The sequence below is a fragment of the Triticum urartu genome, chromosome 1 (genome assembly GCF_003073215.2).
Source record: "Triticum urartu cultivar G1812 chromosome 1, Tu2.1, whole genome shotgun sequence".
NCBI classification, from domain to species: Eukaryota; Viridiplantae; Streptophyta; class Magnoliopsida; order Poales; family Poaceae; genus Triticum; species Triticum urartu.
Genome location: NC_053022.1, coordinates 430,678,731 through 430,705,136, shown reverse-complemented (window position 1 = coordinate 430,705,136; position 26,406 = coordinate 430,678,731). Strand labels below are relative to the sequence as shown.

General features: G+C 44.7%; 1 protein-coding gene and 1 long non-coding RNA gene across 2 annotated transcripts; both read left to right on the top strand.

Moving 5' to 3' along the window:
* Nucleotides 1-12,088: 12,088 nt before the first annotated feature.
* On the top strand, nucleotides 12,089-14,461 carry LOC125516403. Its single transcript, XM_048681869.1, has 6 exons — nucleotides 12,089-12,580; nucleotides 12,967-13,047; nucleotides 13,353-13,485; nucleotides 13,566-13,651; nucleotides 13,741-13,817; nucleotides 14,266-14,461. The coding sequence occupies exons 1-4, from the start codon at nucleotides 12,366-12,368 to the stop codon at nucleotides 13,587-13,589; spliced, it is 453 nt and encodes a 150-aa protein (XP_048537826.1). The 5' UTR covers nucleotides 12,089-12,365; the 3' UTR covers nucleotides 13,590-13,651; nucleotides 13,741-13,817; nucleotides 14,266-14,461.
* An 882-nt stretch (nucleotides 14,462-15,343) lies between these two features.
* Nucleotides 15,344-19,280, top strand: LOC125516415. The gene is made up of 5 exons (XR_007287355.1): nucleotides 15,344-15,640; nucleotides 15,721-17,130; nucleotides 17,488-17,547; nucleotides 17,672-17,734; nucleotides 18,087-19,280. It is a non-coding gene; the product is annotated as an uncharacterized LOC125516415 (long non-coding RNA).
* Nucleotides 19,281-26,406: the final 7,126 nt, after the last annotated feature.

Here is a 26,406-nt window from a genome sequence, read left to right as displayed (position 1 = left end):
GAGGCTTATAGGTCTGTAGTCAGCTATCTCCTCCGCCCCATCTTTTTTGGGAAGAAGCACGATGTTCGCAGCGTTGAACCAGTGTAGGTTTGCCGAATGCAAATTGTTGAAGGAGTGGATGGCTTGCATGATGTCAGTCTTGATAGTGAGCCAACATTTCTTGAAAAAAAATCCAGTGAAACCGTCCGGGTCGGGCGCTTTGTCATTGGGCATCTCATTGATGGCAGCTCTCACTTCCTCGTCAGATATGGGGCTATCGAGGTCGGAGAGGTCGTGATTACCAAAGTCGAGCGTGTCTCAGTTGAAGTCCACGGGATAGGAAGTCCCACGCCCCATCACGCTGGTGAAATGCTCGTGCATCAAGGCCTCCTTCTGCTCATGTCCAGTGACCCAGTCACCATTATGCTTAATTCTATGGATGTGGTTCTTTCTTTGGCGTGTGAGGGAGTCCTGAATTAGGGGGTGTCCGGATGGCCGGACTATACCTTCAGCCGGACTCCTGGACTATGAAGATACAAGATTGAAGACTTCGTCCCGTGTCCGGAAGGGACTTTTCCTTGGCGTGGAAGGCAAAGCTTGGCGATACGGATATGTAACCGACTTTGTGTAACCCTAACCCTCTCTAGTGTCTATATAAACCGGAGGGTTTTAGTCCGTAGGACAACATACAGAACAACAATCATACCATAGGCTAGCTGCTAGGGTTTAGCCTCTCCGATCTCGTGGTAGATCTACTCTTGTACTACCCATATCATCAATATTAATCAAGCAGGACGTAGGGTTTTACCTCCATCAAGAGGGCCCGAACCTGGGTAAAACTTCGTGTCCCTTGCCTCCTGTTACCATCCGACCTAGACGCACAGTTCGGGACCCCCTACCCAAGATCCGCCGGTTTTGACACCGACATTGGTGCTTTCATTGAGAGTTCCTCTGTGTCGTCACCGTTAGGCTTGATGGCTCCTACGATCATCAATAGAGATGCAATCCAGGGAGAGACCTTCCTCCCCGGACAGATCTTCGTCTTCGGCGGCTTCGCACTGCGGGCCAATTCACTTGGCCATCTGGAGCAGATCAAAAGCTATGCCCCTGGCCGTCAGGTCAGATTTGGAAGTTTAAACTACACGGCTGACATCCGCGGGGACTTGATCTTCGACGGATTCGAGCCACTGCCGAGCGCGCCGCACTGTCACGACGAGCATGATCTAGCTCTGCCACCGAATAGTGCCCTGGAGGCCGCACCCGCATCGGCTTCGACCCTTAATTCGGAGCCAACTGCGCCGATCGAGGATGGGTGGTTGGACGCTGCCTCGGGGGCTGCGATCCCAACGGCGATCGAGCCGAACACCAACCCCGCACTCCGCGAGACTCGTGACTCCAAGGAGCCGGACTCCTCTCCGGACTCCGAATCCTCCGCGCCCCTGCCGATCGAATCCGATTGGGCGCCGATCATGGAGTTTACTGCCACGGACATCTTTCAGCACTCGCCTTTCGGCGATATTCTGAAGACACTAAAGTCTCTCTCTTTATCAGGAGAGCCCTGGCCGGACTACGGTCAGCAAGGTTGGGATACGGACGATGAAGAAATTCAAAGCCCACCCACCACCCACTTTGTAGCCATTGTCAATGATTTAACCGACATGCTCGACTTCGACTCCGAAGACATCGACGGTATGGACGCCGATGAAGGAGACGATGAAGAACCAGCGCCTATTGGGCCCTGGAAAGCCACCTCGTCATATGACGTATACATGGTGGACACACCAAAAGATGACGACGAGGAGCGGAAGGACGCACCGAAGGCTTGTTCCCTCGAAAAGCAGTCAAAGCGGCGACAAGCGCCGCCCCAAATCCCGCCTCGACAGAAATAACGATCACACAGACCCAACGCTGGAGCAAGGCGAACCGCTGCCGGACAACGGCAATCCGGATAATCAAACCGAACAAACAAATTCTATCAAGGATAATGGTCCGGACGACATAACGCCGGACAGGCACCCGGAGCAGTAGAATGCCCGTAAAAGGCTTGTTGCCACCGCGAGGAGTCTTAAAAAGCAGAAGCAAAGGCTCAAGGCTGCGCAAGACACACTCCAAATCAGATGGAGTAAAATACTCAACATAGCAGCGAGGTACGGCGACAATCGCCCCTCCAAGAGCTACCCAAAGCGGAAGCTGCTACCTGAATTCGATGAGGAGGCCTCAGACCCCCCACAACCAAATATCAAAGAAGCCACCTGGCCGGATAGACGACCCCTCTACCAACACAGAGCGACATACAACGCCACTCACAATACAACACGCGACCCATGCGAGGGCTCGCACCCAAAGGACGGCGCAACAAGATCCATCTGTGGACCACGCAAGCGCGCCCCAGCATACAATGCAACACAACAAACATCCGAACAACGCGGTACACCCAGCTACAGGGGTGCCGCACACCCCCTATGTTTCACCGATGAGGTGCTGGACCATGAATTTCTAGAGGGATTCAAACCCGTAAACATAGATACATACGACGGAACAACAGAACCTGGGGTCTGGATTGAGGACTACATCCTTCATATCCATACTCGAGGAGATGATCTCCACGCCATCAAGTACTTACCCCTCAAGCTCAAAGGGCCAGCTTGTCACTGGCTTAAAGGCCTCCCCGAAAGCTCCATTGGAAGATGGGAAGAGCTCGAAGACGCCTTTCGGGCAAATTTTCAAGGGACTTATGTCCGACCTCCAGATGCGGACGATTTGAGTCATATAACTCAACAGCACGGAGAGTCAGCCCGAAAGCTTTGAAACAGGTTTCTTACTAAAAAGAACCAGATTGTCGATTGTCCAGATGCCGAAGCCTTGGCAACTTTTAAGCATAGCGTCCGTGACGAATGCCTCGCCAGACACCTCGGCCAAAATAAGCCGAGAACGATGGCCGCATTAACAAGCCTCATGACCCGCTTTTGCGCGGGCGAGGACAGCTGGCTAGCCAGATGCAACACCAGCGACCCCAGTACATCTGAAGTTAGAGATGGAAACGGGAAATCACGACGGAACAGCAATAACAAACGCCGGAATAAAGAAGACAGCACGAAGGGCACGGCAGTAAACGACGGATTCAAAAGCTCTCGGCCAGGTCAAAAGCCCCCCTCTAAAGGCACCAGGGATGAATTGTCCAGCCTCAACAAAATTCTGGACCAAGTATGTCAGATTCATAGTACCCCTGGTAAACCTGCTAATCATACCCACAGAGAATGTTGGGTCTTCAAGCAGTCCGGCAAGCTCAACGCCGTACACAAGGGGGAGGATACACCAAGTGAAGACGAGGACGAGCCTCCCAAGCAAGACACTGGGGAACAAAAGAAATTTCCACCAGAAGTCAAAATAGTAAATGTGTTACACGTGATCAAGGGAAAAAACAACGCGACACTCCCAGGAAAATATACCCAAGTGCCTGTCACCGCGAAGTCCTGCCACTGGTCGTCTCAACCGATCACTTTCGACCATCGCGATTACTCAGCAAGTATCCGACGCGCAGGATGGGCTGCCCTGGTATTAGACCCAGTAATTGGCGGATATCACTTCACACGAGTCTTGATGGATGGTGGCAGCAATCTAAACCTAATATATCAGGATACAATCCGCGGGATGGGGTTAGACCCAACAAAAATTCGCCATAGCAATACTACCTTTAAAGGAGTAACGCCAGGCCCAGGGGCTCGTTGTACGGGCTCCCTCCTACTACAAGTTATATTTGGCTCCCCCGATAACTTCCTTCGCGAGCATTTAACCTTCCACATCGCTCCGTTCCAAAGTGGCTATCAAGCACTGCTCGGACGCGAAGCTTTCGCTCGCTTTAATGCAATACCACACTACGCCTCCCTCACACTCAAGATGCCCGGTCCAGGTGGCATCATTTCAGTGAACGGAAATATCAAGCGATCTCTGCGCGCCGAAGAGAGTGCGGCTGCCTTGGCAGCCGCACAATAAAGGCGCCCGGACCAGCGAAAGCATCCAATAGGTCGTCAAGACCTCAGACACAACTAATCAAGTCCGGCGCCGCTATTTATACCGAATAAATGGTCACACCCCTATTTGTCAATACAAGGGGCTCAACGCGCGCAGACAAGTGGCAATTTCTTCTCATCTTGAATTATACATGGTTTCTTTAAAAACTATCTTTTTGCACGACAACTTTTTCACCTAAATTCCTTTCTTTTACAGACGATCATCGTGCTACACCCGTCCAGGATACGGCACAATGGAGACACAGGCGCAGACATGCAGCAGGGACCCGCTCCAAGGATTCTTTTTAGATTAAGACCCTGCGTAAACCTTTTTTACTGTCTCTTGTTGATACATATCCACCGTTGAGAAGGATGCTGACATCTTGGCATGTGGCCACGCCAGAACAATGCACGTACCTGGACACAAGGGGCTTCTTACAAAGACCATTATTTGTTGGGGAACGTAGTAATTTCAAAAAATTTCCTACGCACACGCAAGATCATGGTGATGCATAGCAACGAGAGGGGAGAGTGTTGTCTACGTACCCTCGTAGACCGGAAGCGGAAGCGTTAGCACAACGCGGTTGATGTAGTCGTACGTCTTCACGACCCGACCGATCAAGCACCGAAACTACGGCACCTCCGAGTTCTAGCACACGTTCAGCTCGAAGACGATCCCCGGTCTCCGATCCAGCAAAGTGTCGGGGAAGAGTTCCGTCAGCACGACGGCGTGGTGACGATCTTAATGTTCTACCGTCGCAGGGTTTCGCCTAAGCACCGCTACAATGTTATCGAGGATTATGGTGGAGGAGGGCACCGCACACGGCTAATAGATCTCAAGGATCAATTGTTGTGTCTTTAGGGTGCCCCCTGCACCCGTATATAAAGGAGCAAGGGAGGAGGAGGCCGGCCCTAGGAGGGGGCGCACCAAGTGTGGAGTCCTACTAGGACTCCCTAGTCCTAGTAGGATTCCACCTCCCATATGGAATAGGAAAAGAGGAAGGGAAAAGGAGAAGGAAGGAAGGAAGGGGGCGCCCCCCTTCCCTAGTCCAATTCGGACAAGACCAAGGGGAGGGGTGCGGCCACCCTCGAGGCCCTTTTCCTTCTTTCCCGTATGGCCCAATAAGGCCCAATACGTATTGCCGTAACTCTCCGGTACTCCGAAAAATACCTGAATCACTCGGAACCTTTCCGATGTCCGAATATAGTCGTCCAATATATCGATCTTTACGTCTCGACCATTTCGAGACTCCTCGTCATGTCCCCGATCTCATCCGGGACTCCGAACTCCTTCGGTACATCAAATCTCATAAACTCATAATATAACTGTCATCGAAACCTTAAGCGTGCGGACCCTACGGGTTCGAGAACAATATAGACATGACCGAGACACGTCTCCGATCAATAACCAATAGCGGAACCTGGATGCTTATATTGGCTCCCACATATTCTACGAAGATCTTTATCGGTCAGACCGCATAACAACATACGTTGTTCCCTTTGTCATCGGTATGTTACTTGCCCGAGATTCGATCGTCGGTATCTCAATACCTAGTTCAATCTCGTTACCGACAAGTCTCTTTACTCGTTCTGTAATACATCATCTTACAACTAACTTATTAGTTGCATTGCTTGCAAGGCTTAAGTGATGTGCATTACCGAGAGGGCCCAGAGATACCTCTCCGACTATCGGAGTGACAAATCCTAATCTCGAAATACGCAAACCCAACATGTACCTTTAGAGACACCTGTAGAGTACCTTTATAATCACCCAGTTACGTTGTGACGTTTGGTAGCACACAAAGTGTTCCTCCGGTAAACGGGAGTTGCATAATCTCATAGTCATAGGAACATGTATAAGTCATGAAGAAAGCAATAGCAACAAACTAAACGATCAAGTGCTAAGCTAACGAAATGGGTCAAGTCAATCACATCATTCTCCTAATGATGTGATCCCGTTAATCAAATGACAACTCATGTATATGGTTAGGAAACTTAACCATCTTCGATCAACGAGCTAGTCAAGTAGAGGCATACTAGTGACACTATGTTTGTCTATGTATTCACACATGTATTATGTTTCCGGTTAATACAATTCTAGCATGAATATAAACAATTATCATGATATAAGGAAATAAATAATAACTTTATTATTGTCTCTAGGGCATATTTCCTTCAGTCTCCCACTTGCACTAGAGTCAATAATCTAGTTCACATCGCCATGTGATTTAACATCAATAGTTCACATCACCATGTGATTAACACCCATAGTTCACATCGACACGTGACAAACACCCAAAGGGTTTACTAGAGTCAATAATCTAGTTCACATCACCATGTGATTAACACCCAAAGAGTACTGAGGTGTGATCATGTTTTGCTTGTGAGAGAAGTTTAGTCAACGGGTCTGCCACATTCAGATCCGTAAGTATTTTGCAAATTTCTATGTTAACAACGCTCTGCATGGAGCTACACTAGCTAATTGCTCCCACTTTCAATATATATCCAGATTGAGACTTAGAGTCATCTGGATCAGTGTCAAAACTTGTATCAACGTAACCCTTTACGACGAACCTTTTGTCACCTCCATAATCGAGAAACATATCCTTATTCCACTAAGGATAATTTTGACCAATGTCTAGTGATCTACTCCTAGATCACTATTGTACTCCCTTGCCAAACTCAGGGCAGGGTATACAATAGGTCTGGTACACAGCATGGCATACTTTATAAAACCTATGGCTAAGGCATAGGGAATGACTTTATTCTCTCTCTATCTTTTGCCGTGGTCGGGTTTTGAGTCTTACTCAACTTCACACCTTGTAACACAGGCAAGAACTTCTTCTTTGACTGTTCCATTTGAACTACTTCGAAATCTTGTCAAGGTATGTACTCATTGAAAACTTATCAAGTGTCTTGATCTATCTCTATAGATCTTGATGCTCAATATGTAAGCAGCTTCACCGAGGTCTTTCTTTGAAAAACTCCTTTCAAACATTCCTTTATGCTTTGCATAATAATTCTACATTATCTCCGATCATCAATATGTCATTCACATATACTTATCAGAAATGCTGTAGTGCTCCCACTCTCTTTCTTGTAAATACAGGCTTCATCACAAGTCTGTGTAAAACTATATGCTTTGATCAACTTATCAAAGCGTATATTCCAACTCCGAGATGCTTGCACCAGTCCATAGATGGATCGCTGGAGCTTGCATATTTTGTTAGTACTTTAGGATTGACAAAACCTTCTGGTTGCATCGTATACAACTCTTCTTTAATAAATCCATTAAGGAATGCAGTTTTGTTTATCCATTTGCCAAATTTCATAAAATGCGGCAATTGCTAACATGATTCGGACAGACTTAAGCATAGATACGAGTGAGAAACTGTCATCGTAGTCAACACCTTGAACTTTGTCAAAAACCTTTTTCCGACAAGTCTAGCTTTGTAGATAGTAACACTACTATCAGCGTCCGTCTTCCTCTTGAAGATCCATTTAATCTCAATGGCTCGCCGATCATTGGGCAAGTCAATCAAAGTCCATACTTTGTTCTCATACATGGATCTCATCTCAGATTTCATGGCCTCAAGCCATTTCGCGGAATCTGGGCTCATCATCGCTTCCTCATAGTTCGTAGGCTCGTCATGGTCAAGTAACATGACCTCTAGAACAGGATTACCGTACCACTCTGGTGCGGATCTCACTCTGGTTAACCTATGAGATTCGGTAGTAACTTGATCTGAAGTTATATGATCATCATCATTAGCTTCCTCACTAATCGGTGTAGTAGTCACAGGAACAGATTTCTCTGATGAACTACTTTCCAATAAGGGAGCAGGTACAGTTACCTCATCAAGTTCTACTTTCCTCCCACTCACTTCTTTCGAGAGAAACTCCTTCTCTAGAAAGGATCCATTCTCAGCAATGAATAACTTGCCTTCGGATCTGTGATAGAAGGTGTACCCAACATTTTCTTTTGGGTATCCTATGAAGATTTACTTCTCCGATTTGGGTTCGAGCTTATCATGTTGAAACTTTTTCACATAAGCACTGCAGTCCCAAACTTTAAGAAATGACAACTTAGGTTTCTCGCCAAACCACAGTTCATACGGTGTCGTCTCAATGGATTTAGATGGTGCCCTATTTAACGTGAATGTAGCTGTCTCTAATGCATAACCCCAAAACGATAGTGGTAGATCGGTAAGAGACATCATAGATCGCACTATATCTAATAAAGTACGGTTATGACGTTCGGACACACCATTACACTGTGGTGTTCCAGGTGGCGTGAGTAGTGAAACTATTTCACATTGTTTTAACTGAAGGCCAAACTCGTAACTCAAATATTTTACTTCTGCGATCGTATCGTAGAAACTTTTTTTTTGTTACGATGATTCTCCACATCACTCTGAAATTCTTTAAACTTTTCAAATATTTCAGACTTTTGTTTCATCAAGTAGATATACTCATATCTGCTCAAATCATCTGTGAAGATCAGAAAATAATGATACCTGCCACGAGCCTCAATATTCATGGGACCACATACATCAGTATGTATGATTTCCAACAAATCTGTTGCTCGCTTCATTGTTCCGGAGAACGGAGTCTTAGTCATCTTGCCCATGAGGCATGGTTCGCAAGCATCAACTGATTCATAATCAAGTGATTCCAAAAACCCATCAGCATGGATTTTCTTCATGCGCTTTACACCAATATGACCTAAACGGAAGTGCGACAAATAAGTTGCACTATCATTATTAACTTTGCATCTTTTGGCTTCAATATTATGAATATGTGTATCACCACGATCGAGATACAACAAACCATTTTCATTGGGTGTATGACCATAGAAGGTTTTATTCATGTAAACAGAACAACAATTATTCTCTAACTTACATGAATAACCGTATTGCAATAAACATGATCCAATCATATTTATACTCAACGCAAACACCAAATAACACTTATTTAGGTTCAACACTAATCCCGAAAGTATAGAGAGTGTGCGATGATGATCATATCAATCTTGGAACCACTTCCAACACACATCGTCACTTCACCCTTAACTAGTCTCTGTTCATTCTGCAACTCCCGTTTCGAGTTACTACTCTTAGCAACTGAACTAGTATCAAATACTGAGGGGTTGCTATAAACACTAGTAAAGTACACATCAATTACATGTATATCAAATATACCTATGTTCACTTTGCCATCCTTCTTATCTGCCAATAACTTGGGGTAGTTCCGCTTCCAGTGACCAGTCCCTTTGCAGTAGAAGCACTCAGTTTCAGGCTTAGGTCCAGACTTGGGTTTTTCACTTGAGCAGCAACTTGCTTGCCGTTCTTCTTGAAGTTCTCCTTTCTTCCCTTTGTCCCTTTACTTGAAACTAGTGATTTTGTTTACCATCAACACTTGATGCTTTTCTTGATTTCTACCTTCGTTGATTTCAGCATCACGAAGAGCTTGGAATCGTTTCCGTTATTCCTTGCATATTATAGTTCATCATGAAGTTCTACTAACTTGGTGGTGGTGACTAGAGAATTCTGTCAATCACTATCTTATCTGGAAGATTAACTCCCACTTGATCTAGGCAATTGTAGTACCCAGACAATCTGAGCACATGCTCACTGCTTGAGCGATTCTCCTCCATCTTTTAGCTATAGAACTTGTTGGAGACTTCATATCTCTCAACTCGGGTATTTGCTTGAAATATTAACTTCAACTCCTGGAACATCTCATATGGTCCATGACGTTCAAAACGTCTTTGAAGTCCCAATTCTTAAGCCGTTAAGCATGGTGCACTAAACTATCAAGTAGTCATCATATTGAGCTAGCCAAACGTTCGTAACGTCTGCATTTGCTCCTGCATTAGGTCTGTCACCTAGCGGTGCATCAAGGACATAATTCTTCTGTGCATCAATGAGGATAAACCTCAGATAACGGATCCAATCCGCATCTTTGCTACTAACATCTTTCAACTTAGTTTTCTCTAGGAACATATATAAAACATAGGGAAGCAACAACACGAGCTATTGATCTACAACATAGATATGCTAATACTATCAGGACTAAGTTCATGATAAATTAAAGTTCAATTAATCATATTACTTAAGAACTCCCACTTAGATAGATATCCCTCTAATCCTCTAAGTGATCACGTGATCCAAATCAACTAAACCATGTCCGATCATCACGTCAGATGGAGTAGTTTCAATGGTGAACATCACTATGTTGATCATATCTACTATATGATTCACGCTCGACCTTTTGGTCTCCGTGTTCCGAGGCCATATCTGTTATATGCTAGGCTCGTCAAGTTTAACCTGAGTATTCCGCGTGTGCAACTGTTTTGCACCCGTTGTATTTGAACGTAGAGCCTATCACACCCGATCATCACGTGGTGTCTCAGCACGAAGAACTTTCGCAACGGTGCATACTTAGGGAGAACACTTATACTTTGATAATTTTAGTGAGGGATCATCTTATAATGCTACCGTCAGTCAAAGCAAGATAAGATGCATAAAAGATAAACATCACATGCAATCAATATAAGTGATATGATATGGCCATCATCATCTTGTGCTTGTGATCTCCATCTTCGAAGCATCGTCATGATCTCCATCGTCACCGGCATGACACCATGATCTCCATCATCTTGATCTATATCAATGTGTCGTCACATGGTTGTCTCGCCAACAATTGCTCTTGCAACTATTGCTATCGTATAGCAATAAAGTAAAGCAATTATTTGGTGCTTGCATCTTATGCAATAGAGAGATAACCATAAGGCTTTTGCCTGTTGCCGATAACTTCAACAAAACATGATCATCTCATACAACAACTTATATCTCATCACGTCTTGACCATATAACATGCCTTGCAAAAACAAGTTAGACGTCCTCTACTTTGTTGTTGCAAGTTTTACGTGGCTGCTACGGGCTGAGCAAGAACCGTTCTTACCTACGCATCAAAACCACAATGATAGTTTGTCAAGTTGGTGCTGTTTTAACCTTCGCAAGGACCGGGCGTAACCACACTTGGTTCAACTAAAATTGGAGAAACTGACACCCGCCAGCCACCTGTGTGCAAAGCACGTCGGTAGAACCAGTCTCGCGTAAGCGTACGCGTAATGTCGGTCCAGGCCGCTTCATCCAACAATACCGCCGAACCAAAGTATGACATGCTGGTAAGCAGTATGACTTATATCGCCCACAACTCACTTGTGTTCTACTCGTGCACAACATCAACGCATAAAACCTAGGCTCGGATGCCACTGTTGGGAACGTAGTAATTTCAAAAAAATTCCTACGCACACGCAAGATCATGGTGATGCATAGCAACGAGAGGGGAGAGTATTGTCTACGTATCCTCGTAGACCGAAAGCGGAAGCGTTAACACAACGCGGTTGATGTAGTCGTACGTCTTCACGACCCGACCGATCAAGCACCGAAACTACGGCACCTCCGAGTTCTAGCACACGTTCAGCTCGAAGACGATCCCCGGACTCCGATCCAGCAAAGTGTCGGGGAAGAGTTCCGTCAGCACGACGGCGTGGTGACGATCTTGATGTTCTACCGTCGCAGGGCTTCGCCTAAGCACCGCTACAATGTTATCGAGGATTATGGTGAAGGAGGGCACCGCACACGGCTAATAGATCTCAAGGATCAATTGTTGTGTCTTTGGTGTGCCCCCCTGCACCCGTATATAAAGGAGCAAGGGAGGAGGAGGCCGGCCCTAGGAGGGAGCGCGCCAAGTGTGGAGTCCTACTAGGACTCCCTAGTCTCTACTCCTAATGTCTCAGTTGGTAGGTCGCGTTCCGGATTTTATTTTCGTCCCACCACACCCGGTCTTTTTTGGTACTTCTTTGGTACTTTCTCCCACCTTCCCCTCAGCCGCGAAAAACCAAAGAAAACCCCGCGATCGAGTCCCGCACACGCCCAAACTCCCGTCGTTATCTTTACTGTTAATGTCTCAGTTGGTAGTCTGCGTTCCGGATTTATTTTCGTCCCACCATTTTCATCCGGTTTTTTCGTTGTTTTTTCTTCGTTGGTTTTTTTCGTCCGGTGCTCTCTCTTGGTTTTCCCCCTCCGCATCGCTCGATCCAACTCCTCCCTCTCCCTCGGTCTCGCCTCTCCTATCGCTCGCTCGGTCCTCTCTAGGGTTCGCCGCCCGCCGCCGTCCCCCGCCGCCCTGCTCCGCTGTTGCCCCTCCCTCTCCATCTCCTTCCCTCGCGGGCGTCACCATGTTCCCCCGTCCAACAAGATCATCCACGCCGCAGACTGCGTCTCCCGCTGGTTCCCGCTCCCGCCCTTCTCCGACGACGTTGAATCTGTCCGCCTCGAGCCCTTCCCCTGCTACACCGTCGAGCGCATGATCGGCGCCAAGCCCCTCGTCCTTGCCCTCTCCTCCCCATCCTCCGGCTCCACGGAGGCCGCGGACGCGGCCGCAGTCATCGCCGAGAGGTTCTTGCCGGACCTTTTATACGCGGCGGAGAAGGCGAGGGAGAGGACGCACGATGTGCCCAGGGAAGACGAGGAGGCAAAACTGAGTCTCATGGCAAGGGTGGGCAAGGTCCTGTTCCAACTGTGAGTCTTCTTCTATGCGTCCCACCATTTCCAGTTCTTGGATCTCTGCTTCGTGTCACAACTCACATAGCATTGTGATTAACGCGCGCCACCACCCAGCTTTTGTGTTGGTGGATCACACGCCTCCTTGGACGCGGTCCGCGACCTCGCAGAGGCAGGGACAGAAGGATCCAAGAGCCCAGTCCGTAAAACGTTCCATACGAATCTGCCCAGTGATTTCTTGGATGACATGGAGTGATTCGCTGTGGAGAGGATGGGGCTGGAGTTCGTTTCAACAAAAGAGCACTAACATGTCAAGTTTTATGCGTCTAACAATTTGATAATTATCCCCTGGTTGTTGTTTAGACGAGTGTGAATTGACTTTGCGGCCTGTAAATATCTGATAGGTGGTCGACAAGCAGGGAATGGTTTCCAGCATGTCTTGGAAATGCACTGTGCAAGAAGATGGGAAGCTTGCAATCGACAAGGTGTGCTAAACATGCTATCCTTTCCTGCACATTTGATCAGAACTCAGGGTCACAGTTACTTTTAGCACTACCATGCATTGATTATATGGGTATCCATGCTAAATAGTACTAGTAAATAGTATGAAATATCAGGATTGTGCATGATTTTATTCTTTTACGACTGACAATGGAGAATCCCGGGACTGTAGAGGGCATGTCGTTTGATTCATGCCAAGAAGCGTACAAACAATTCAGCACGTGTTTGTTTTCACGGCGAAATGCAGGTTGAACTGACCAAACAAGTTTGTGCATGTTGCCTGTTTCAGGAAGCCATTGCTGTTGGACAATCTTTCGCCACGGTTAGATGGTACGAGCTCGATGCCGAACACCGGCCATACAAGTCACACGCATCGATATGTCCTTCCTCTGCTTCATCAATGCGACTTTCATCAAAGAAAGGTGCCAACATGATCAAAGAAAGCAAACCTCGCATTGTCTAAAGTTCGATGTAAGTGCTCACATAGGTGTTGTTAATTCAGGATCATGGAATGGGTAAGGGCTGAAGTGGATACATCCAATGAGAAGGTGAGGGAAAGGGTGCAATCAGTTGTCTTTGACATGTCAAGTAAGATCCTACAGGGAAGTTTGATAATTGCTAAACTTATATAAAAATTCCAAAGACATCTCCGATTCAGTTATGATTCTGGTCTGCAGACGTGGTGAACATTGACACTTCAGGACTCGTGGGATTGGAATAAATTCACAAGGATCTAGCATCCCTGGGCATACAGGTGAAGTGATTTACTAATGGGCATCATATTGTACTTTCGTCAAAAAAATTCTTCAAGTCAATGGAAAGAGTAGACCACTAGACCTACATATAATTTAGAATAGTTTCAGTTACTGCTTGCATATACTATATGAATGCCCTTTGTTCAGTTAGGATCAACTTTGTTAGTTCACGTGCTCTGTTGGAAACCAGCCCTAATGTGTATGCTACAACAATACAACCAGTGCAAAAAGCACATCTCATATGTCAGGAACCACACACATGGTAGGGGATATTTTATGAAGGGTGGGAGCATGAGCACCTTGTGTGTGGGAGCACCCGATATTCTCCCATATTCTTAGATACGGAAGCTACAGCCTACATAAGCAAGCTATGTATTAATTATTCAATCAGAAACATATCTTATGCATATTATGGGTCTTTCTCATGAAATCTTGTACATCCAACAGTTTCACAGGAACAAGTCAGTGGCAGTAAAAGTTGAAGCTCCTTAGTCAGGTTCGTTCAGGTGAGTACCTTTCCTGATACAAGAATTAGCACTGAGAATGTTTTTAGAGGTAAATTAGCACTGAGATTTCTGTATATTTACAAGCAATGGGGCATACATTAGTTGGTTTTTTGACATTAATCGAGTTTAACGTATACTTATAGATTTCTCGTACACGTACACATATGTAGTCACCTGAACGAACATCCTGCGCGTGTTGTACATGACCGGTACGGCGGCCCTGATGGGGAGCGAGAACTGCCATTGGAACGCGGCGGTGAGCCCCTCGGTGAAGACCTGCGCGGAGAGCAGGAACGTGTGCGGGGCCGCGGCGGCGATCCCCGTGGTGTCCCCGGACCGGAGGCCGTCGAGGATGTAGAGCGCCGGGAACGCGGCGCCGACGAGGAACCCGCCCACGATGTGCGCGGCGAGGAGGAGGCGCTCGGGGCCGAGGAAGATGGGCGCAGACGGGTTGGGCTTCCCGGGGCGCTGCGGGAAAGTGATTGTGGCCAGGAGGAGTAGGTAGGGAAGGAGCAGGCCGATCGATCGAACCGTAAGAAAAGAAATCTAAATTCTGTTATATTTCTGCGGTTATTTTCAATTCCGATGGTGGAAACGATTTAAGGATAAGTTGGAGGAATGCCTCGAAGATGTTTTATAAGCTTTAAAAATAGTGGGTGGTTTGAGGTAGTGCATCATTTGCCTTTTATCTGAACACTTGCAGCCAAATTTTTTATCGCACTGTGAGTTGTTTTGTGCACATGCTGCGTTCTGTGTAGATATGGATGAGAAAATTCCATGCCTACAACATTATTTGTGTCTGACCCTGTCCGAGGATCCTGTGGCATGCTCTGATTTGTTTCAGAGTGTGGATGTTCCGATGCTGTGCATCGTGTGCTTCCGAGGCAGCAGAAGGTTGTACACATATCAACGTCTATGGGTGAAGATATCCTACCATATCTAGAACTTGTTTGATATGCAGATTAGTCAAGCTTTTGCAGAGCAGTCCTCATAAGCTGCAAGATACATGCATGGTTTGTATGGTTCATTACTCATAACTAATCTATATGTCAAAACTTGGACAACTATTTAGCCCTTGAATTATCTTATAAATTGACAATGATGATGTTTTGATGCAGTCTGCAATTTTGGTTTTGTAGCAGCTGCTGTAGAACAGGATTTTATCACATATCCAGAGAAGGTTCTTGAAATGAGGAAAGGCTTTATTGTGCTCGGCAAGGATGATGATTTTTGTGCATGAGCTAGGACTAGCAACAGCAGTTGGCGGAACCAGGATGGAAGTCATATTGCCTCCTTTTATTGAAGCTGCTATTTCAGTGAGTCCTAATTCCACTACTTCAGAGTTCAGACAACCAAAAGGCTTTAGCACAATTATTTATGCTCTTCATATTTGCAGGGTTTTGGATTGGATTATAGCGAGCTAATGTAGTACTAAGGGATATAGACAACAAGGTCCACCTAGACCATAAATCACATTGTTTGTGACATCAGCACATCCAATTGTAACTGTAGTCCCTCATTTGTATGACGTTACAGCCAACATTTAACACCCACTGTTCGTAATATATACATGATATCCACTGACCAAATTCAGATATATGGAATCCCAAAATCAGTTCTGCAACTTGAGCAAGGTATGTGGCCATCTAACTTAATCCTTGCATACAGTAGAAGATCTATCCTACAAACATATATCATCTACTTTTCTGAATTTCACTGGCATCCCTTAGCTGTGTTTGTGGGTCGAAAACATGTGTATACTACACTTTGCGCAGGCAGCATCCCTAGAGAATATATTGCTCAGCGTTATGTACCTAATAAACATCTGATAAATAGAGGCATTTTCTTTCATCTCGATCCGAACACTCCTATTTGGTGTTGGTGCTCTTTCTAAGTAACTGTATGTTCAAGAATTGATCCAAATTTAAAGGATAAGAAAGTTTACATTTTCTTATAGGGCTCGGACCGAATAAAGTCTGATCTGGCTTGCTGCTGTGTTGTTTGTAATATAAAAACAACCATAATTGTGGAGGAGTGAGTCATTCTCTCATGGGGATTTGTTTGCTTAATAGTAGAATTCCAATTGCTTTTGGATTTATATGATGCAGCTTACATACTCCCATCACCCAGTAACATATCAATATCAGTTACTGCATCGTACCGGGTTTGTATTATGCATCCCTACTGAAAGTTCCATTGTTAAATAGAAACGAAGATTACAATTATAGATGATAGATATATGTAATTGTGCGATGCATTCTCACTGCTTCCAGTAGATACTATCATTTCAGAGTTCACCTAAAATTTGCAATGTTCAAATTTTTGGGATCAAAATACAACTTTTTTTAAATTTAAGCCAATATAAAGTGTGTGCAGGTTGACTTTTAAAACATTTTTGCTTACAAGAAGCTTATCAGTTGTAATGTTTAGCACCTACATAACCTGATGGTCCTGTAGTGACTTGGGATTGGCGATTAAAGAAACATGGGTATCAAGCATATTAATGTGGGAAGTAGATATACAATATGTTATAAAGGAGAAGACAAGTAAATATTGAGTGTGAAAGATCAGTACGATTTTTTTACTATCATATGAATTATTGAATTTAATCTGGTATTCAATCCCTCAACATTATATTTAATACATGCTACTACACCATTACTTATCTCTACTATAAAAGGAGAATTTGACAAGTAATCAAGCAAGTCAGCACTATCATCGATGGAAGTTGTCGTGCGGAGATGGAAGTTGACAAGTAATTTTCTCCATGAAGTTGATCTGATGCGAAGCTTGTGCCAGATAAAAGGTTAATTGAGTTCTCATCTCCAATATGTTTGCATTCTAACTATCCTTGTTGATTCAGTGGTTCCATGATGCTACATTTCACTTGTTTTTCACCTCTTGATGCTACTATGGACAGAAGGCATTTGCTAATTTGCACATTTTTTTCTTCTGATAAATTGTGCCAATATCACCTGTAATATAAAAGTTGATTGATACTTTTCATTTTATATTGATGTGCTCTCCAGCGAGAACAATTTTTTGACTGGATGTGTTTAATTAGATATGCTCTTTTATTTGTGCGAAGTTGTTCAGACTTTTCTTTGATTCATTATTTTAGCTGTATGAAAAAGGAGTATGAGTACTGTTTGGTTCCACACAGGACCAATGAAGGAAGAGAAACAAATCACAACCCTTTAGTTCATGGTCTAGGAGCAGGGAGGTACACATCCATCTTTGTGATATTCTGATATGAATAAGCATAGTACTACATACAGAATCTCTCAATTGTGTAGATAGGTCATCAAGTAATGGTTAGTAATTCATACTTCTGCTTCACCTTTCAGTTAATTATCCGCTTTCAAGTATTTGTTGCCAAAGTGAGCATCTAATTACAGGAATTCTGTGAGGTAACCATCTCAATCTTTTTGTCACAAGGCTCTTGCGCGGTGGAGATTTTTGCTTGGTCATAAATGAATTAGTTCCATTCTTTGACAGTAAGAGAATGGAGCCAGATGGAGGAACATCAACATTGATGCCAAAAGTTCCATTCTCTTGTTGTAGTAGTGTCTTAATTGGAAGAATATTTTGATGATGTTGATTGTTTTCTATTCTCAACTTTTCATCATTTTAGATCACTTTTTGGATAGTTCAATACTATATTTTCGGGATTAACCGTAACATTATGTGAACATATGTTTATTGTTCTAAAATCAATGTTCATCAGCAATCAGCCTTCTAACTAAATAATATTTTCGCAAGGGCTTCTCTACACCGGTACGGTCTCTCGCTGGTACACGATTTGAGGCATAGGAGGGAGGGGCACGTTGCGATGTCGTCTTCGGTCACGGCTATAGCTTATGAGAAGAATGGGGTTTATGCTTGGCAGACTGACCCATGGTTAGCAAGTCATTATTGCCGCCTCCGCTTCCCAAGTTGCCTCGGCTTGCTGTTGGTGTGTGCTGCTTCTGCAGCCCCTGCCGGCCGCCTCTTAGGTTCGGTTTTTCTGCCACTACTGAAGTTTCCATTGCCTCGGCAAGGCGTCGTCGTCTTACTTGCAAGGCACACATTGCACCGCGGGCAACATCTTGCTATGCATGGCCACTCATGTCAAAGCTGGGTTCCAGTTTGACGACCTCTCTACCAAGTCTCCATGTTCTTCTTTCCTGTACTTTCTCCATCTGCTGTTATACTCTCTTGCAAGTACGGCTTAACCAGTTTGATGTCATGTTGCTTTAGCAGTTGTGACGTATGTGCAGGATAGATAATGTTTCATTGGTAGCGCACACAGTGCATCTAGAGAAGACAATTGCTTTCATCGGCAAACATGGTGGACATTCAGCTAGAATACATATGCATTTTCCATATACTTCAGAGTTCTATCTCTCAAGGGAGCTGCATTTTTTTAGAAAGGGAATAACACATATTGGTTGTTTTCATTGTATTAGCCACATCTATTGTGCGTCTCAATCATTTAAATTTTGGGCATTGTACTATCATGAATCAGTTTTGCAATAAATTTGTAGAAGTTTTTGCCCCCAAGAATATAATGAGAAATATTTGCTGCAACTAAACTTTGTTGAGCATGTCTATTAACACTTTCCTCTTCTCCTATTAGATGTAATGATCTAGACCAAAGCAACCCTCATGTATATTGATACTATACTAGAAGGCCACCGAAGAATTTTACGGAACAAGAGAAGATGGCGTGCACCATATCTTTAAGATGACTTCCCTCACCATGTGGCATGCACTTTTCGGTTTTACTTTAGCGCAATTGCCATGTATGTAAGGGATACAATTAGGCTGAATATTGCAATTGTAGTTTTTTTCTGAACTTTTTCAACATCCCAGCATTAGTAAAATACTCCCCTATTCCATAATGTAAGACGTTTTTGCAAGCTATATGTTTGTTATACATTATATTGCTAGAAATCAATAATTTACTCTTTTTTACTAATATTGTGTTTTAATAGTCCATTTCCTGTGTTTCAAAGGTCTGCAATAGTTAATAAAGCAAGAGCAACACCTTATTTGTCGCAACAAGAAATTCTATATATTTTGGACAATTCTTAAATTCGTCCATATGAGAAACTTGTTAAACAATGTCGCCTGATGTGCCCTATAAGAATATGTTAGGCGCAATTGAAGTTATACCAGTAGAGCAGTTTCCCCCATTGCAACGTATTGGCACTTAACTATATGTTTATATGTTTAGTTTTGCATATTAGATATCAGAACTCATGGCTCAATAATGCTTTGGAAATGCCGATTGACAAAGTCATTGATGTAACTATGATGGACTGGACTAGAAACCCATCGAGTTTTACGCAATCAGAAGAGATGCATACAGATATATTTTTTGTATATATGTTGCACATCGACAAGGCTCTTGGGGCAATGTCGTTGGAAGGGGCCAAAAATTCACCGACTTTGATACAACAAATATTGGTATATGTATATGCAATCAATGCTCATGAGAAAGATACTAGAGCGTTGAAGCCTTCTTGAGAAGGCAACACACTCGAGATCGAGAGAGAGTGAGGGAGGGAGAGGGGGGAGAGATCGAGGGGGTGAGGGAGGGAGAGGGAGGGAGAGGGGGGGAGGAAGGAGAGACAGATCTTGCAGGTATACATTGGTAGGACAACCATGTTATCAAATATAAATCGGATTTGGTGGTAACTCACCAATGTGTTTATAGTCAATCTATCAGATGTGTTGTAGAAATGTTCTTCGATAAATATGGTTTTAACTCTTGATATTTTATTATGGTTGTAAATTTATCCTTCTGCATGTCATTCCAAGGAACATTTTTAGTTGCGAGAAGTAGGAAATGTAAAATAAGAGAACATTTTAACGGTAAAAAAGAAGTCGTCAAAGTAGCCCGTAGCAACGCATGGGCATTCTATTAGTTATTACTAGCAGTACAGAACAGAAGCAACCATGGCTAAACCATTACAAGATATGAAATAAACACGTACGACTAAGACACTAAGTTGACTTGTTCTTCAGTTCCCAACATTTGGTCTAGGCGGAGCGAGGCCGTTCGGAGTGAAGACGGGCAGCATAGGCAATGGAGATCCGATGCAAATTAAGAATGAAACGTTGATCGGTATATGACAATATGCTTTTCTTTCTGCTCTACATTTTCAAAAACTCTGAACGAAGCTGGTGCACATTGGTTCTGGGTTGGTATATTTCCTTATGTAGCCTTTGTTCAGGTAAATCAGACAAAGATGGGGACTATAGGTGGCCTCTCTTTTTACCCATCACTATTATTGTTAATGAGTCTAACAATGAACTGACTACATCTCCATCTTTTTACCTTTGTTACCAGAGAGATTCTCAAAGGTACAAAATATTACGTCTGCACTTTAAGTCTCCCATTTTGATTGCCGTGATTTGCAATTTGTGTGTGGGGGCAGTAGTAAGCTCTCGTGCAGTTACGTTGTTGCTAGGTGCTACATTCTCCTGTGATTGTTCAAGCGAAGGTTCTCGAAAACAGCATAGCCATTTATGTTGCTTCTATTAGGTGTGGCTGACAAAGACGGGGGTGATTTGGGCACGTGAAAGTCCTTAAATCGAGACAAATCCTACGTTGGAACCATCTCGATGTTCTTCGCCAGCTTCGTCGCATCGAGACTGTGTATATAATATTGGATCTTGAAGCCCCAAGTCATTTTCTGTTCCCATGATTTTTTAGCAAATGCAGAAAACATTGTCGATTATATTATATGTATATTGTTGGGTAGTAGTTTTTTCCACTAGATCTGAATATTAGGAAGGATATATCTTGTAGCTGGTCAAATTCAGAATCATGTCGTGATTTCTTAAGGGCCTAATGATTGTTGTTGTTTTTTCCTTTCAAAAATTAAAACTCCTAGGTGATTATCGTAACTATCATAATTGTACAAGCAAGATTATAAGAATAACTAAGCAACTATTTCTTCAGATTAAGTACAGAGTTTAGGGTGGTTTTTTTTTTGCAGATTTATACTGACTATTTTTTAGAAGATTTATAGTGCCTAATTTGAATCAACAAGGACAATGATATTGCAAGGCTTGAAATTTTAGACTCACTGTCTATGCCAAGCTGGAAAATTGACATGTCATGATTATATATGCAACCAGTAAAATTTTTTTTGAAATGCCAGTGACAACGCATCCGTTACATGTTTTAAGATCTTCGGCGTGAAATTTTCATACTAACTAATATATATTGTTTGTGCAAGATGGGTATGAGTTAAGGAAGCGGTTTTTATTATACTACTTGCTAAAACATCATGGGAATAAAGCTAAAGGCAACTTTCCTGATATTGTGAAAGAATTTCTTAAGCGCATCATCTAGGTATTTATAATTTTATAATAGATGTTTAGTTGGAACATCGCTCAATTTGTTACATGAACATGTCGTTAATCTTTCTTTTTGTTATCAATTTACATTGCAAAAAATGGACTTCAATTATTCAATAATTGTGTTTCTGTTATATTGTTTGTACATGTGAAATTTAACATGCAAGTCTTACAAACTATTTCAAGAGCCCGTGGCAACGCACGGGCACTCTACTAGTCCTAGTAGGATTCCACCTCCCATATGGAACAGGAAAAGAGGAAGGGGAAAGGAGAAGGAAGGAAGGGGGCGCCCCCCTTCCCTAGTCCAATTCGAACCAGACCAAGGGGAGGGGTGCGGCCACCCTTGAGGCCCTTTTCCTTCTTTCCCGTATGGCCCAATAAGGCCCAATACGTATTGCCGTAACTCTTCGGTACTCCGAAAAATACCCGAATCTCTCGGAACCTTCCCGATGTCCGAAAATAGTCGTCCAATATATCGATCTTTACGTCTCGACCATTTCGAGACTCCTCGTCATGTCCCCGATCTCATCCGGGACTTCGAACTCCTTCGGTACATCAAAACTCATAAACTCATAATATAACTGTCATCGAAACCTTAAGCGTGCGAACCCTACGGGTTCGAGAACAATGTAGACATGACCGAGACACGTCTCCGGTCAATAACCAATAGCGGAACCTGAATGCTCATATTGGCTCCCACATATTCTATGAAGATCTTTATCGGTCAGACCGCATAACAACATACGTTGTTCCCTTTGTCATCGGTATGTTACTTGCCCGAGATTCGATCGTCGGTATCTCAATACCTAGTTCAATCTCGTTACCGGCAAGTCTCTTTACTCGTTCTGTAATACATCACCTTGCAACTAACTTATTAGTTGCATTGCTTGCAAGGCTTAAGTGATGTGCATTACCGAGAGGGCCCAGAGATACCTCTCCGACAATCGGAGTGACAAATCCTAATCTCGAAATACGCCAACCCAACATGTACCTTTGGAGACACCTGTAGAGTACCTTTATAATCACCCAGTTACGTTGTGACGTTTGGTAGCACACAAAGTGTTCCTCCGGTAAACGGGAGTTGCATAATCTCATAGTCATAGGAACATGTATAAGTCATGAAGAAAGCAATAGCAACAAACTAAACGATCAAGTGCTAAGCTAACGAAATGGGTCAAGTCAATCACATCATTCTCCTAATGATGTGATCCTGTTAATCAAATGACAACTCATGTCTATGGTTAGGAAACTTAACCATATTCGATCAACGAGCTAGTCAAGTAGAGGCATACTAGTGGCACTATGTTTGTCTATGTATTCACACATGTATTATGTTTCCGGTTAATACAATTCTAGCATGAATAATAAACATTTATCATGATATAAGGAAATAAATAATAACTTTATTATTGCCTCTAGGGCATATTTCCTTCATTATTTAGGCCCGGTTTATACCACAAAGACCGAATACCTTAGGGAGTGTTCGGCGTCGCGAGTTTGGCCCTATATGCATCAGCTCCGAATCATTGTCTTTGGTCAAATGTTGGGTTTGCCCAGCTCCTGTGTTTTGGTGCCTTACGTTCCGCTTTACCGGCTAAGGTAGCACCAGGAGAACTACTGCGATTGTGCCCTGGTTCATCCGGACGAGCACCTCAGTAGAGAAAGCCAAAAACTGACTGTCATGATATAGCGTGAGACTGGTCAACCACTCGATGACCTGTTGGAATGTTAGAATTCATCCGCCTTAACGAAGGGCCGTTTTCTGGCCAGGCATGTACGCACCCGGGATTAGGAGAGTGCGGAGCCACCAGGGGCTATCTAGTAGCCCCACTGTCAAACTCCTATGGCTAAGTGAAAGTGCTAAAGCATTATAGTCCGGTTGCCTCGCTCGCTCCGCTATCACCTCCTTAATAGGACCAAAATGTTGGGTTAAGTGTGAACGCGTGTTTTTTGCGAGCACCTCCGCATTATATGCGTGGGGGTTGAAGCCGACGGCTGCAATCTTTCAGGTTATACACATGTATACATAAACGGACGCCCAGGAGGCATCATATTACTTTCAGGAAAAAGTATAAAAATAGCCTTATAAAATTTATAAAAGCATTTCGCTTAGAATGAGATTACATATCACTCAAACATAATATCTTTTGAGCACTGGATCTCTATCAAACGAGCACCCTCAAGAACTTCTTCAAAATAGTGCTCAGCAGCCATTCGACCTATGGCCGAATCCCGCGCTGCAACAGTGGTAGCATCCATCTCCGCCCAGTATGCTTTAACACGGGCAAAGGCCATCCATGAGCCCTCTATGCACGCCGACCTCTTCATCGCATTAATGCGCGGCACCACGTCAAGGAACTGCTGCACCAAGCTGAAATAGCTGTTCGGTTTTGGCCTTTCCGGCCACAGTTGATCCACAACAGACCTCATGGCGAGTCCGGACAACCTATTTAGTTCGGCCCATTCGGCTAATTGGTCAGTCAATGAAAGTGGACGCTCAGGAGAATGGAATTGTCTCCAAAACAGCTGGTCTACTTCACGGTCCGTCTGACCCTGGAAGTACTTGGCCGCATCGGCAGCGCTCGCCGCCAAATCCGTATACACATCCTCCGAACTCCACAGCCGATCCAGAGGGGCATACCGTGGATCTCCGAACTTCCTCCGCAACGTAAAGGATTTCCCAGCTACAATATTCCCGGCTTCCCGCAGCTCCTCCTTCTTTGCCCTCATAGCAGAGCGGAGGTCTTTTTTCGTCGCAGCAGCCTTCTCAAGGTCTGATGCCTTCGCTTGGTTTTCCTTTTCAAGAACCCGACAACGGTCGGCGACGGCTTTTAATTCTATGGCCATCTTGGCCATCTTGTCTCGGCTCTCGCCATGTGCGGCCTTCTCGGCTTGCAACTCTTCGGCCGCCTTCAAAGCAGTCGCATTACCCAACCTCGCTTGTTCCTTGGCTCGGGCAAGTTCTGCCTGCAAGGCTTCAATAGTGGCAGCTCCATCTGCAGTCACAACATATTAAAGATACTGGCATCATGCTGCTCTTCCTATGTGGCGTTTACCAGATAGTGACACTTACCCTGTGCCTCGTCAAGCCTTTTGTTAACAAGCTCGATGTCGGCGTCTGCCGCATCCAACTGTCGTTCTAAATGGGCAAACTCGCTAGTCTGGCTAGCCACGGGAGCTTCCATCACCTGCACATAGAGGCAGTATGGTTATTACATGGGAATATGATCCTCTGTTCGTCGTCGTTTCTGACGACAACCAGAGTCTCAGGGGCTACTATCTACACAGGGCACACCTAACATGTGCAGGACTATCATACATTCTTTTACATACCTCAAAGCCTGTCAGTAGACTCATAAAAGCTTCATGCAATCCTCTTTCGGCGGACGAGATTCTCTCCATCACCATATTCATCAGCACACGGTGTTCATCTGAGATGGCCGCTCGCCCCACCAACTCCCTCAGAACATCCGATCGCACGCCAGACGGTGCCGAACTCTTTTGTCCGCTCTCTTCGGGAGCCGGACACTGGGAGCTTCGGGGCTCAATGGGATTATCTTCTGGCCTCACCGGACTCGGAGAGGCCCTCCGCGACGACACTTCGAGGTTGCCCGTTTCCGGAGCGGAGGAGTCCGGAGGAGGCGTTTCGCTCTCCATCATCTCTGGAAGAAGATCCCTCGAAGACGAGCTCATTTGAGAGGGGCTAAGGCCCGAACTGCAAAGATATATGCGGTGGTTATTTTCTCAGAAGAAAAAGATGGCATACCTATACTATTAAAGTATTTCGGGTCACTTACGACTCACTGGAGAATTGATCCCCCGCGGACTTTGTGCGGCAAAAGCACCCCCCAAGGTAGGACCCTCTGTGGGAGACTTCTTCTCCCGTTTGGAAGCTCGGGTTCCGAATCCCCGGGCGCAGTCCTTTTCCTCCTCCGGTCGTCTTCCTTCATGGAGATGCTCGCTCCCTCGGTTAGAATGGGTAGCGTTGGGGCCCCGTGTCCGCCCGTATTATCCTCCCCAGTATCTTCCTTCAAGGGCTCCGGGCAAGGTGCGACTTAGAGCATCTTTTCCAATACCGGATTGTCCAAACCCTCAGGGAGGGGGGCCGAACACCGAATCAACTTCGCCTTTGTTAGCCAGTCCTGGTCAAAAAGCGAACTCTCAGAAATAACTTCGTAACAAATGAGAGATAGTATGTTCGGCCGGAAGATTCCTTACCTGTTCGGCGGCGCGGTTACTGCTCAGGCCCACGTCCTCGGTGATTTTCGGACACTCTACCTGAGGTCCGAAGAATGACTTGTACATCTCCTCGTGCGTCAGGCCGAGGAAATTTTGAATGACACGCGGTCCCTCGGGATTGAACTCCCACAAGCGAAGGGGCCGGCGTTTGCAAGGCTGGACTTGACGAACCAGCATAACTTGTATTACCGCAACCAAACTAAAATCTCCATTGAAGAGATCTCGAATGCGACTTTGCAGTATAGGCACATCCTTGGCTGGACCCCAGCTCAGACCTCTGCTGATCCATGACATCAGTTGTGGTGGAGGGCCCGAGCGGAAAACAGGGGCGGCCGCCCACTTGGCACTTCTAGGAGCCGTGATGTAGAACCACTCCTGTTGCCACAATTCAGACACCTCTGGAATGGAACCTTTGGGCCACGGAGCTCCCGTCATCTTGCATATTGAGGCACCTCCACACGCTGCATGTTACCCCTCGATCATCTTCGGC

Bases quoted from the DNA above. Each gene is read 5' to 3' on its own strand.
- LOC125516403 (XM_048681869.1), top strand. From the start codon at position 12,366: ATGATCGGCGCCAAGCCCCTCGTCCTTGCCCTCTCCTCCCCATCCTCC. The intron at 12,581-12,966 runs GTGAGTCTTCTT...AATATCTGATAG, and splicing joins GGCAAGGTCCTGTTCCAACT to GTGGTCGACAAGCAGGGAAT. The intron at 13,486-13,565 runs GTGCCAACATGA...TTGTTAATTCAG, and splicing joins GCGACTTTCATCAAAGAAAG to GATCATGGAATGGGTAAGGG.